This window comes from Amblyomma americanum, chromosome 7, assembly GCF_052857255.1.
Source record: "Amblyomma americanum isolate KBUSLIRL-KWMA chromosome 7, ASM5285725v1, whole genome shotgun sequence".
Lineage (NCBI taxonomy): Eukaryota > Metazoa > Arthropoda > Arachnida > Ixodida > Ixodidae > Amblyomma > Amblyomma americanum.
The window spans coordinates 77,044,302-77,057,608 of record NC_135503.1 but is presented as its reverse complement, the minus strand read 5'-3'; the positions used below and the strand labels follow the sequence as shown (position 1 = coordinate 77,057,608).

General features: G+C 47.3%; 1 protein-coding gene across 1 annotated transcript in view; it reads left to right on the top strand.

The window, feature by feature from the left end:
* Nucleotides 1-5,832: 5,832 nt before the first annotated feature.
* Nucleotides 5,833-13,307, top strand: part of LOC144097824 (uncharacterized) — a 47,615-nt gene continuing 40,140 nt past the window's right edge. Inside the window, exons 1-2 of the mRNA XM_077630449.1 lie at nt 5,833-5,964; nt 9,376-9,667. Of these exons, the coding sequence (XP_077486575.1) occupies nt 9,396-9,667 (272 nt within the window). The 5' untranslated portion in view covers nt 5,833-5,964; nt 9,376-9,395. The remainder of the gene's footprint in view (nt 5,965-9,375; nt 9,668-13,307) is intronic.

Below are 13,307 nucleotides of genomic sequence, written 5' to 3'. Positions count from 1 at the left end.
TTCTTGCGCCGCTGCTGAAGGCGTCGCGTAAATTTACCACATCCGCAGTTATTTCATTATGAGATGGAGAGCGTAAAGCGGTGACAAGATTAGTACCTTTATTACAACGGCGGCCAGTATATACCGAAGCACCGTGCACTGAGGCTTCGATGCGAAGCAGGTTAGGCACAGCGAGGACCAGGGCAACGGAGTTCGTCATCTGACGGGCCGGCAGGCGGCGCTGTTGCGGTAAGCCGAAGGCGCGGATTTTATGTGCAAATGCTGCGTATTAGGTGCACGCCTGGACAGGGCTGACGAAGCAAACACCAGCCTAGCGCTACGTATGGATGCCCTAGAAAAAGAGCTGCAGGTAGAGAGGGCAGCGAAGCGCAAACTCCAAAAGCAGCTTAGTGAATTGTTGAACGCAAAAATGGCTGACACCGCCAAGCGGAGCGACATTGGCGGACATTCCAGCGGCAGCTACGATGATGGGGCCTGCGCTGGCATGGACAGCGATAAGGAGTTTGGTCAGGCGGGTTCAGACAGGAACAGCTACGCCCACGTGGCAGCTAGGAAGCCTGTTGGTGATGGAGAGAAGGGGAACAAGATAACTTCCATGAATGAGGTCGCAGCCACAGATAAGAGGCAGCATAATAAACCGGAAGTTAGGATGGAGGAAGCGAGTGCCCAAGTACTTATCGATGGAGACTCAAAGATTAGTAGTGGCAAAAGAACTATAATGGAGCGTGTAAAGGGTGATAAGCGGGTAGCAGTCGGGGCATTCCCAGGCAGGAAAATGGACGCAGTACTGAGAGAAACAAACAACGAACTTTCTAAGAATGTTGAAGAGCGCAATTTGGTAGTGATAGCGGCGGGACTAAATGATGTCTTGAATGGTGAAGCCGCAATTGTAGTGGAAAGATTAGCGGAAGGAGTTGACGATTTAAGGGCGATAGCACAGCAAGTCCAGATCGTGGTGTGCACAGTTCCGGAAGTGCAAGGACGGAACGGAGAAATTGCCAAGAACGTTGTGGCTGTTACTCGGGAGATATGGAAGTTAATCCAGGAGAAAAAAGGCTTTGAAGTGGCAGCAAACAGGGAAGTGCATAGAGCAGGCTTTGGCTGAGGCTTTACACGAGATGGCATCCGCTTTAATAGAAGGCTAGGAGCCGAGATCGGGTGGCGCCTGGCAGGCCGTGCACTAGCTTTTTTATGGAGTCCATTGTGGCTCAGGGCATAGGGGTAGGTAGAAGCAAAGTAGAAAGTGTAACAATGCAGGCTGACACCAATAAAATGGCCACTAAGAGGTCCAGAAAGAAAACTACAAAAAAATAAATTTAACACTAGGATCAGGTACATAAACATGCAAGGCGGTAGAAAGAGAGCGATGTGGTTAGAGATAGAACTTCAGTTGAAGGACGAAGTAGGTGTATACGCGCAATGCGAGACACACCTCAGGGATCTAGAAGACCCACCATTTATTGATGGCTACGTCTGGGAAGGGAGCAACAGAACAACAACGGAGAGGAAGGGAGGAGGAGTAGGTATGCTGGTACATCAAGGAACAAATTGGCAAAGAATAAAGTCAACTTGCAAAGAACATGTCTGGGTATCGGGTACAATTGCCGGTAAAAGGACATGGCTAGGAGTAGTTTATTTAGGGACAGGGGACAAATGCAGGCAAGAGAACACGGATCTAGTTAAGGGTATCAGTGTCGATATAAAGCAGTTTGGAGAAGGCGCCAATATTATTCTGTTGGGGTACATGAATGGCCACATCGAGGATCTGGATGGATACACAGATTATAACGGGAAGTTGATGCTAGAGTTCTGTGAGCGACACAACCTAGTTATTGTAAATAGAGAAACTAAGTGTGAGGGACAAATCACGTGGGAATCCCGTAACAGGCAAACCACCATTGACTACTGCTTAATCTCGCACGGGATGTATAGCAAGCTCGCAATGATGGAAATAGACGAAGAGGGGAAGTACAGCCTCGGTAGTGATCATAAGCGTATTAGTCTACTGTTTGGAGCCCTGCTCAAAAGAGAAATGAAGGGGAGTCAAAAAGAGTGAGGAAAATTAAATGCAGAACAAATAGCGCAAATATAGCGGCGTGCATAGAGGAAGCAATAGAGACACATCTCGTGGAAAAGTGGGATTATAAGTTAGAGCTCCTCATTAGTAAAAAAATAAAACAAGTAAAAGGAGTAAACCACTGGAGAGGAAAGAGGAAGCCACGAAGTTGGTGGAATAAGGAAATTAGGGAGGCCATCGAACAACGACGGTTGGCATCACGGGAACACAGAGAAGCAAAGAGGGCGCAGTTATCTGAAGAGGAAATAGGCCGAAAATGGGAATCTTGTCGACAAAAGAAACAGCAAGTGCAGGTCCTCGTCCAGTTTAAAATAAAGCAGTCCTCTGATCGCTGGCTGGCTGAAGTTCACGATGCAACTAAAGGGGGGCCAAGAAAATTATGGAACCATATAAGCTGGCTGGGCAAAGCGAATCACAGAAAGCAAGAACCGATTCACGATGCCGAAGGAAAATGTTTAGAGGGAGATGACGCTGTGAACTACATTTCATCAGTTATAGCTGAGTCATTTAAGAAAGACGATAGAGTAATCTCCCGAAATGAGGGAGCAACACAGCAACGCACAATAGAAAACAGCGTGGAACTGACGAATCTTAACTGGAAAAAGGTGGGAGCAAATATTCCAAGATGTACGTCAGCAGGGATCGACGAAATTCTAATCAAGCTAATGAATGAACTTGGCCCAAGAGGCAAGGAAACGCTGAAAAAAGTATTGGAGGCAGTCATAACTTATCAGCAAATTCCGTACAGCTGGAAACAAAGTAAAATGAATTTGATTTATAAAGGAAAAGGCAATAAGAGGAGCATAAAATCCTTCCGACCGATTACGATAACATCAGTTACATACAGGCTGGCGATGCAGGCGGTGAAAATAAAAATGCAGTCATGGGTAGAATGTAATAGAATACTCGGAGAACTTTAGAACGGGTTCAGAATTGGTAGGCGCTTAGATGATTGCCTGTTCGTACTTACCCAGTGCATAGAAATAGCTAAGGCGGAAAACAGACCTCAGTATTTAGCCTTCTTGGACATAAGCGGTGCATACGACAACGTGAACAGGGAACTCCTGTGGAACCTAATAAAAGGTGAAGGTGTCAGTCATGAGGTAATTAATTTTCGACTGGAAATATATCGAGAAAATGAAGTTGAAATAACATGGGAAGGAATTAAGAGTACAACTATCCACATACACAAAGGATTAAGGCAAGGTTGTCCTCTATCACCGCTGCTGTTCACGTTTTATATGATAAGTATGGAAAGAAGGCTACAAGGAAGCAATCTAGGTTATGATCTGTCATACACATTAGGCAGAAAGTATACTGAGCAACGACTACCGGGTTTAATGTATGCGGACAATATTGTACTGTTAACAGATAGCCAGGAAGATTTTCAAACTTTGGAGACGAAGGAGACAGTTTAGGTTTCAGTTTTAGCGCAACTAAGTCAGGTATGATGGTTTTCAACGGCACAACTGATCAGGAGCTTACAATACAAGGCCATGAAATACCCCGAGTGGCCGAATACAAATATCTTGGGGTATGGGTAAAGAACGGGCATATGTACACGGCAAAGCACGAACAGTCTCTCATAGCAAAAGGGAGAAGAGATGCCGGGATAATGAAACATAGGGCATTGTGGGGGTACAACAGGCATGAAGTCCTCAGGGGTATTTGGAAAGGAATAATGGTGCCGGGGCTTACTTTCGGGAATGCAGTTCTATGTTTAAGAGCTGCAGTTCAGTCGGGATTAGAAGTAAATCAGAGAACTGTCGGAAGATTTGCACTAGGTGCCCACGGGAAAACCACAAACGAGGCAGTACAGGGGGATATCGGCTGGGCAACGTTCGAAGCACATGAAGCTCAGAGTAAATTACTATACGAAGAACGCCTGAGGAAATTGGATGATAACAGGTGGGCAGCTAAGGTATTTAAATACCTGTACAGAAAGAGCTTTGACACACAGTGGCGGAAACGAACTAGAAAGCTGGCCAGTAAGTTTTCCAGAGACGAGGAAGGAGAACGAAAGAACATTAAACGACAGGTTAAAAACGTTACAGTTGGCACGAAAAAGTTACGTGCACCACGAAGCGAAACAAAGTTTTCGACGCATGCGGGCATAAGCGCGGCAAGGCCAGCAGGTAGGAGGAGTAGGGTGTGAAAGGCGCAGCGCCAGACGCATCGAAACGATTGCGATGGCAATGGATGAACGCTATTGACGTACTGAAATCGCTGAAGTCGTCTCTGCCTTCGACGCAGCGTTTCGGTGGAGGCGAAACGCAAAGGCGCCCGCGTGCTGTGCGATGTGAGTGCACGTTAAAGATCCCCAGGTGGTCGAAATTATTCCGGAGCCCTCCACTACGGAACCTCTTTCTTCCTTTATTCTTTCAGTCCCTCCTTTATCCCTTCCCTTACGGCGTGTTTCAGGTGTCGGTCGAGATGTGACAGATACTGCGCCATTTCGTCCGCCCCCCCCCCAAAAAAAAACAAAAAAAAAACCAATTCAACTTCATTTGGTCTCTGCATTTAAAAGAAATTTGCTGGCAACCAAGCAGAAGATGCGCCGCTTAGATTGTACAGTGATTCATTGCAAATATTCTAGCTGAGTTCTAAGAAAATTTCATCCCTGCTCTCTGCCGACTCTGCTCAGCTGTAGAGCATAAATACTGCGGCATCATACGTTTGCTTAAATGCTTATGGTCTTTATTCAAATTAAAAATACCTGATTTTTTAAATTCTATAGTTGGAGCATCGACATATGAGCTAGGGTATGAGCTCATGCTCAAAACAGAGCGAAACTTGTTGCGTATGCGAGCTACGCAGAGTTATATCGGTGATATGTCCACACCTTCAAAATGCAAAGTTATCACATCCTGTTTTCAGCTGAAGTTTTTGCTGCCACAAAATCGAGAGCTGATTAGACAACAGAAATGACGTCTGTGTTCTCTTTGGCTATTTTCGGGCTAAATTTTTTCCTGCGCGTATAACAAGAAGTATAAGTATACGCTCTCCTTGCTATCACTACCCGTATCAAACGCCGCAATCGAACGAGTGTCTCGCTCACTAAAACCGTCCTGAGACATAGATTGCCTAATGAGAAATTGGAAGCGCTCCTCACGCGTACGTAGTGTGGCCTGGTCAGAAACGGAGGATAGCTGCTGCAAGGATTTCAAACCGGGCCAAGTATTTTTGTTCCATTTCAGTTAAAACATTTTGTACATGAGTCAATTGCAGCCCCGCTACCCAATCGGCTTACGATGCTTAAGATCCTTCTCTAGCCTACTTGTGTCAATTTATTTTAGTTTTTCTTTTACGGTGTTGCGTTGCGCTCAGCGAAACTGTCATGAGCTCCATAATGCAAAATCGATAGTTCTGCTTTTAGAAAAAAGAAGACACAAGAATTTGTGACGAAGACCTACGTTTTTAAAGTATGCATTTAAAAACTCCGATGAAGACCGCACTATGCCACGAAACCATTGAACTGATTGGCGGTACTGCCAAGGTAGATGGTACTGCATCAGCTTTCCGCGGCACATGCCCCAAGGTAGATGTCTTGCATGCCCTCTGTGATCATCTCGAAAGGTAAAGCGTGGAAAAATCTAATAGGTGCATACTCTTGCGGAAAATGAATTTTAAATGCCTAAAAAATCACCTGACAAAAAGTAAAAACTTTTTTGCTATTTCGGGGCTACTTAAAAAATTCGTCTTTGGCGACATTTGGGCTTACGTTTCCGAATTTGGCGACCTGTAGTTAGGGCGATCTGGTAACCCTGCAAGCCGCTAACTTTGCCTATTTTAAACGTTGGATTTGCCAGCGTTCATGAGCGTTTGCTTCGTCCTTTTCCTGCCAGTTCCCTCGTTGCAAGTATAGTGAGCTTCTAGTGCACTGTACTGTAAGTAAGCTTCTGCTTTAACCTTCTGCCAGTCCGCTACTACAGAAGGCAAAGCTTGTGCGCCTCGAAGCGAGTGGTAAAGATTGTCATTCACGCATGTGGGCGAGCTACAATCACGTAGTGGGCCGATGTTTCACCATGGGTTTAACAAACCCGAAGCGCTATAAGTCCGTGCGCGGTTACGTTAAAACGCCCGTAACAATGCTAAACCGCGTGCAACGGTGACGCATGTGCTTGTCTCCGACGTTTTATTTTGGTACGAAGAACAGCACAACGGTGGCTGTACCCGGACGCAGAAGCGTCGCTCATCGTTTCCAAGCTGGTCGACCAAAGTGACGTCGAACTTCATTCAGATTTTTTACTGACAATAGATATGTTTTGTAGTGAGAACGAAGCTTATTTTTATTAAATGGAGTCATTAGACGCTGCTATTTAGGTCGGTGTGTAATCGTAAAGGTGGATCCCCAAGGCAGCCTTTCTTAGGCCCTGCGTCAGCGTATCGGCTAGCATCGCCGGAGGCAAAATTTCAACGCTTGGAAAGTGTCTCTTCGCCGGAGGCGAAGTTTCGACGCTTCGAAGGTCTCATCATACGCTGCTATTTAGGTCGGTGTGTAATCGTAAAGGTGGATCCCCAAGGCAGCGTTTCTTAGACCCTGCGTCAGCGTATCGGCTAGCATCGCCGGAGGCGAAATTTCAACGCTTGGAAAGTGTCTCTTCGCCGGAGGCGAAGTTTCGACACTTCGAAGGTCTCTGTTTGTATTAAACACCTTCCAAACGGCGAAATTTTGTCTCTGGTGACTCCTGTAGCAGACACACTGAAGGGACGCCGAAGAAACGCGCTGCCCCATGGTCCGGCCTTTAACGTTGTGAAACGCTCACGTGTAGTTCAGTGGGTTTAGTGTTTATTGTTGAAATAGATAGAAAGGCATTGCCGAAAAAGAGGTACGAAGTTTAGAAAACGCATTTAAAACATTTTGGAAGCACTAGTTACGAACATACTTTTGGACTTTTATTAATACGTGCAGATTGGATGATAAATGGATCAGTGACCTGACACAGCATTAGGCATTGTCGGTGCGCTATCAGCAGGAGTCTGGTGAACTGGTGTTATGTTGACTGCGCCCTGTCGGTATGGCACTGTCTCTGCCTTTCTGTGTTTTTGCCCTGTGCCACGATTTCTGAAAGTGTATTCTCGAAATTGCTGGTGTCTTTACTGCACTGCTCTGACTGTGCTTCAAGAATACTATCAGGCTGTGTTTTTTTTTGTACCACTTATGCCATTCAGTGACTACATTGATGCAGGTATGGGGCACAGAACATAACTGTTAAAAAAATTAAGTACGCGCCTCTTCATATTCTTATCGCACATCACCAACATGCACATTCCCATGCTGGTGATATCATCAGTACAAGTGCAAATCGTGAGTGTGCAGAATGTCCACACCCATTAGACACTTTATTTTAAGAAATGCTATTGACATATTCTCCATCTGTTTACTTGTCCCTTTACATTTATCTACATATTTCCAGTTATCCTGCGTTTAACTATCCCAAACAGCAGCCTTGTTAGAACTTTTTTATACAAAGCATGCTGACAGTAAGCAATGAAACCCTTAGCGGTCTCTACCATTATCTCCTAGGGATTCCGATGTTGAGATTTTATGTTGCTACATGATGTTCCATATTTTGAGTGCAGTTGTAGTGACTTTCAGTTCACATTTTCGAAGCACTAAGTACTCGTGGCTGCTGACAACTATATTACAGCCAATTATCTTGCAGATTCCGGTCCATTTAAAGAGAGTCATGTGCTGCTACTTTCATTACTAGTGGGGAGAAAACCATGCAGCATTGGTAAAATCAAGGGTTGAATCGTTGACCTTTCCACTGCACTGGTGGCTTTGTGGTATGAGCATTCGCCTCTCATTTTAAAGTTGTGGGGTGGAGGTTGTTTTGCACGTAAAAAGACAGAAAAGAACACTCAAACTTTGCACTGAGGATGATGGCAGTGCAATGGGCATTTATTGCACTTAAATCCATGCTATAGATTTTACCAATATTGTTCCTGTTTCTAAATCTCATAAGACATAGGCTGTTTTTTTTTCTTTCTGTATTTACTCAATTTTGCAATTAAAAAAAGGTGGACGTGTCAGCGCAGTCCTGGCCTGTCCTGTCAAAAAAAAGTCTTTCCATCCTGGTTTTTTGCTTTGTGGCGGTTGTAAACATTAGTTCTCAAAGTTCGAATCCACCTTTCACCTGCTTGGGATCTCCCTGATTGTGAAGAGTTAAACCTGCTTAAGATTTTCCTCTATTAGAGTTCATATTGGGTCACTTTTTTCAAGGAAAGGGCAGGTCTTCGTGTTGGCTGCAGGGGAACAGTCTTTGCCTAGGCACTGTGTTGTGGGTCTAGCTCTGTTCGCTTGACGGCAAGGTTGAGTGACCATCTTTATTGGGAGCCATAGGCAGCCTAAATTAATTTGGAGCCCTCATCTACTGAGTCTTTCATAGCCCCTTTGCAACTTTGAGCTGTTTTATCCTGCATACTGTTGCCACGGTGGTTCAGTGGTTATGACGGTCGGTTGCTGACCCGAAAGACATGGAATCGATCCCGGCCGTGGCGGTCGAATTTCGGTGGAAGTGAAATTCTAGAGGTCTGTATACTGCACAATGTCAGTGCACATTAAATGGGCTCTGAAAGGGGCTCCAATAAAGTTGCGGTACGCCTGGGATTTTAAAGCATGCCGCATCACGAATATTGAACATGAAGGATTTTTTTATGCGCTTTGTAGAAACAGAGTTATCTGCAGTCAAAATTTGAATTTCAGCGCCTTCGAGCCTTTCCTTCTCCTCTCGTCACTTTTTGCATGCTGGAAGGTCTGCACTCCTTTGCCAGCCCCACCTCCGGGGGAGAGCTTCCTCACCCGCCGAACCTACGCGGCTTGTTGGCCACGGCCTTGGTAGCTGTGTGACGTCTGATAGAACCTAACCAGTAGCCATCTGTCAACTGGTGTACGTAGATGCGAGCGACGGAGGAAGGTGCGAGCATGAGAGAGCCGCCGGGAAGGGCTCGCCCTCTTACGCGCGTGATTGTGCGGTCTCTGCTGCTTGTAGAAGTGTATATTTGGCTCAGGTGTTTGTGACGACGCAGTGCAGTGATTGAGAAAATTGATGTCCTCTCCTCGGAAGGTGCTTCAGAGCCCCTTTAAAGGACACCTGGTGGTAAAAATTTCCAGAGCCCTTCACTGTAGTGTCCTTCATAGCCTAATTTGCTTTGGGATGATAAACCCCTATAAACCATACCATAATGTACTATACCCTTTTCATTAGGAGTGGACTTGGAGTAATATTTCAGGCTGCCTAGCCAGTTCACCTATGAGATGGCTCATCCTGGTGGTACATTGCCTTTTTCTGCAGTCTGCGCAACAGTGCGTGACATGATGGAGGCATCGACTGACTCCCTGCTCAGCGTACCTGGCACGTCTTCTGCTGGCTCACGCTCTGATGAGACCAGTATGCCCCCTTCTGAGCCAGCGGCCGAGAATGAGACTGCCCCTTCTGAGCCACGAGCCAAGAAAGCGAAGGCATCCAGAGCGCCACGGAGGCATTTGGTACCGAGGCTGCGTTCCTGCCGTGGGCGGAACTTGAAGATGACTGTGCGCTTCAAGAGTGAAGTCTTGAAGGATGACGATACGAATTGGACAGTCAAGTGAGTCTGGGGTGTTTCTTGCAGACTACTGCATGCTGCATTAGCTGACCTACTCTATATGCCTACAATCTTTGCAGCTGTGGCTTCTTTGAAGGATGTGTAATGCGATGAGCAACAGTAGTTCTTGTGTCTGAATGTTCAAATTTTCAAATAATTGGGGAATAATACTAGCTCTTGGGTTCACATGACACCTTACCACGAACAGTTCTACAGGTTGCTTTGATTTGGCTGCACTAACTGCACCATTTCCGTGAAGTCCTTTGGTGGCGCAGCCGGCGTGCAGCATCAGTTCAAGAAGTGCAGCTCGCACTGGCTGATTCGAGCACAAATGGTCAAGAGCAGGCCTGGCAGTCCATGAGCTTTTGTGTTGCCACCAAATTTCACCAGGCGCGTGCTGCCGACATCTACTGCCTCCAAATCCCGAACCAGGTGAATTTTCAAGCAGCAAATTTGAAGTGTTGCCATGAACCTGCCCTACGAAATCGTCGTTTCACTGGAAAGATAAAGATTTAAAAAGTTGTTGCATATATAATACCGGGTTTGTTTCAGCGAAAATTTTAACAAAAATTTCAAATTTACCGTAAAAACCGGAATATAGGTCGAACTTTTTTTCAAAAAACCATTGTGAAAAGTCGACCCCCGTCTTATATACCGGTCATTGGCGGAAAAAATACGGAAGTCTTGCAACAATGGGTGGCTGAAATCAACAGCCTCCATCACCATCGCCATCAGCAGCAGTGCCGCCATTTTGCGTTTCAGTAGATGCAAAGCGGAAGCTAACGGCAATTTACCGTCGCCTCCAAGAAAAACACGATTGAGTACGAGGAAGCTCACGGGAACCTGGCGGCACAGCGCGAATTTGGAGTATCCGAAAAGAGCATTCAGTACTGGCGGAGGCAGAAGCTGCGCATTACAACTTGCAGCAACCAGAAGAAAACATCATTTCGTGGGCAGACCGTAGTGTATCGTGAATAGGAAGGAAACGTTGCGCTGCGAGCAAGATCGCTGCCTGTGACTGCCGAATGCATCCGCGTGAAAGCAGCAGAGATCGCGCGTGCCTCTAGACTCACGAGGGCGCAATTCAAAGGCTCGCCATCCTGGTTGCGGCGATTCATGAAGAGGAGGGCTTTGCTCTACGGCGCCGTACTTGCCTGTGCCAGAAACAAACACGCGGGCCGATTGGTGCGCGATATTGTTAAAAAATTTGCCGGGTGTACATATAAGCAGCATTTAAATGAAATTAAATACTGTCACCATTGTGCAACCTCTCGAGTCGCATTTGTTTCAAAGTAAGGATGTCTTTCGGTACTTTTCCCATTGAAAAAAGATCTTTTTCATTTTTAGAATTGGTTAGTTAGGGGGTCGACCTATATTCCTGTTTGACCTATAGTCGGGTTTTTATGGTAGGCTTTTTAGGGTAAAAATATGGCTTTTGCAGAAAAGTATTACCAGTTTTCTGGCATTTACCTTTCGTTTCTGCAAGTTCTCACGAAAAATTTGGTGGCACGTTGTCTTACTAATATCGAGAGCATCTATATGCATGCAGACTGTAATGGTGCGGTCTTGCTGTACGATTTCCTTGATCCGAGCCACGTTGTTTTCATTCCGTGAGGTTGAAGGGCGCCCCTGCTTTGTGTCATCTTCCACCGACGTTCTCCCCAAAACGAACCTCTTGTGCCACCCGCCGCGGTGGCTCAGTGGTTAGGGTGCTCGACTACTGATCCGGAGTTCCCGGGTTCGAACGCGACCGCGGCGGCTGTGTGCCGGTTGTTGTATCGTAGTAATGATAATTAGCAATGAAACAGTACATGTAGCATACGGTCGAGCCGATCTGTATTCTCCTACTTCGCCGTCTTCTCTCCCCCCATGCGCGCGAGTGCGTGCAGCGCACTTGCCACACTTCATCTTTATCACATTTCCGCCGCACTTAAAAAAAACAAAATGTCTAGCGGATGTCATAGTCTTTGAACCATGCGGGCCGCTTCTTTTTGCGAGTACTTCGGCGAGGCGGCGCAGGAGGTGAAGTCGCAGTTGCCGCTGTGGATTTACTACACGAGGGTTGAGGAGCGGCTGCCGATTCCAGAGCGGGCGGAACGGCTGGCATCATATGGATTGAAGGCGCGTCCGAAGAAGGACCCTGGACCACGGCTCCGGACTGTGGACTGGGCGGCGGCATGCGGTTGCCGTCGATAGGCGGCGAAATATCAGCGAAAAGGGCCGCTGGAGCTGAGGAGGACAGTTGCTGCTGAACTACTTCTGGGCGAACCGCAGAAAACTTGGACGAGTGCCACACTCGCCCATCATCCAGCAGATAAGATGCAGGTCCACGCTGCTCCACAACCTTCCGAGGCTCCGAAAACCGAGCTGACAGTTTGCCTCGCACATTTGGTTTGCGGACACGCACGTACTGGCCAATCTGAAAGTCACGACACTGGGCGCCACTCCGCTGGTCCGCATAAAGCTTGTATTGCGCTTGTTTCTCGTCAAGCATCTGCCGCAAAAGCTTAAGCGCTTTTGTCGGATCCATTGAGAAGGACTGATCCGGCAGTCCTACGACGTTAAGTCTTGTGCGGGGCAACCGGCCATGAAGTAGGACAGCTGGTGCAATTCCTGTCGTGGCATGGGGCGTACAGCGGTAGACACCGAGGTAGTCCACAATCGCTGTACGTAGGTCGCGTCGCTCGCACAGAGCTAGCTGAATGTAGGACTTAAGCACTCGATTGAATCGTTCAACGAGTCCATTAGCTTGGGGATGGTACACTGAAGAGTAGCAATGGCGTATCCCCCGTTCGCGGAGGAAAGTTTGCATGGCCATCGATGAAAATTGAGGTCCGTGGTCAGAGACAATCTCTTGAGGGTAACCCTCCCGAGCGAAGAGGCCAAGCAGGAATTCTTGAACGGTTTGAGTTGTGATGGCATCAGCGAAGACAACTTCGGGCCACTTACTGTAATAATCCATGAGAGTAATCGCGAAGCGGCAGCCACTGGGAGCTTGGTCGAAAGGCCCCACGATATCAATGGCAACCTTATCCCAAGGTTTCTCTGGGAAGGCGACAGGTTGCAGAGGAGCTGCCACCGGACGAGCCGATTTGTCACAGGACTGGCACACGACGCATGTCCGTACCATTTCTTCGACGTGCTCATCCATTCGCGGCCACCAGTAGAGCTCTCGCAGTCGACTTTTCGTGTGGCTGATCCCGGGGTGTGACTCGTGCGCGATGTCCATGAGGCGTCGTCGCAAACTTTCGGGAACGACGAGCCTGTCACCTCGGTACAAGACGCCTTGCACGACGGACAGCTCCGAGCGCAGGAGATAGTATGGCCTAAGGTTCTCCGGTAGGGATTTCTTGTCCGGCCATGTCGCCGATGTAAACTGAATGGCTTGAACAACTGCCGCGTCGCTGATGGTTGCCTCTTGAAGCTCTTGTAGAGTCACGGCTGGCGATAGCAGGCGGATGAAGTCGTCGTCACTGGCGTCGAACTCACTGGGCTCACTGTACGATGTGGTCGGTAAGGGAAGGCAGACAGAGCATCCGCAACAGAGTTGTCATTGCCTTTGCGGTACTTTACAGTGTAGTTGTAGCACAACAGGCGAGCCGACCAACGTGAAATTCGCAACGGCCGATGGCCCGTTCCTTTC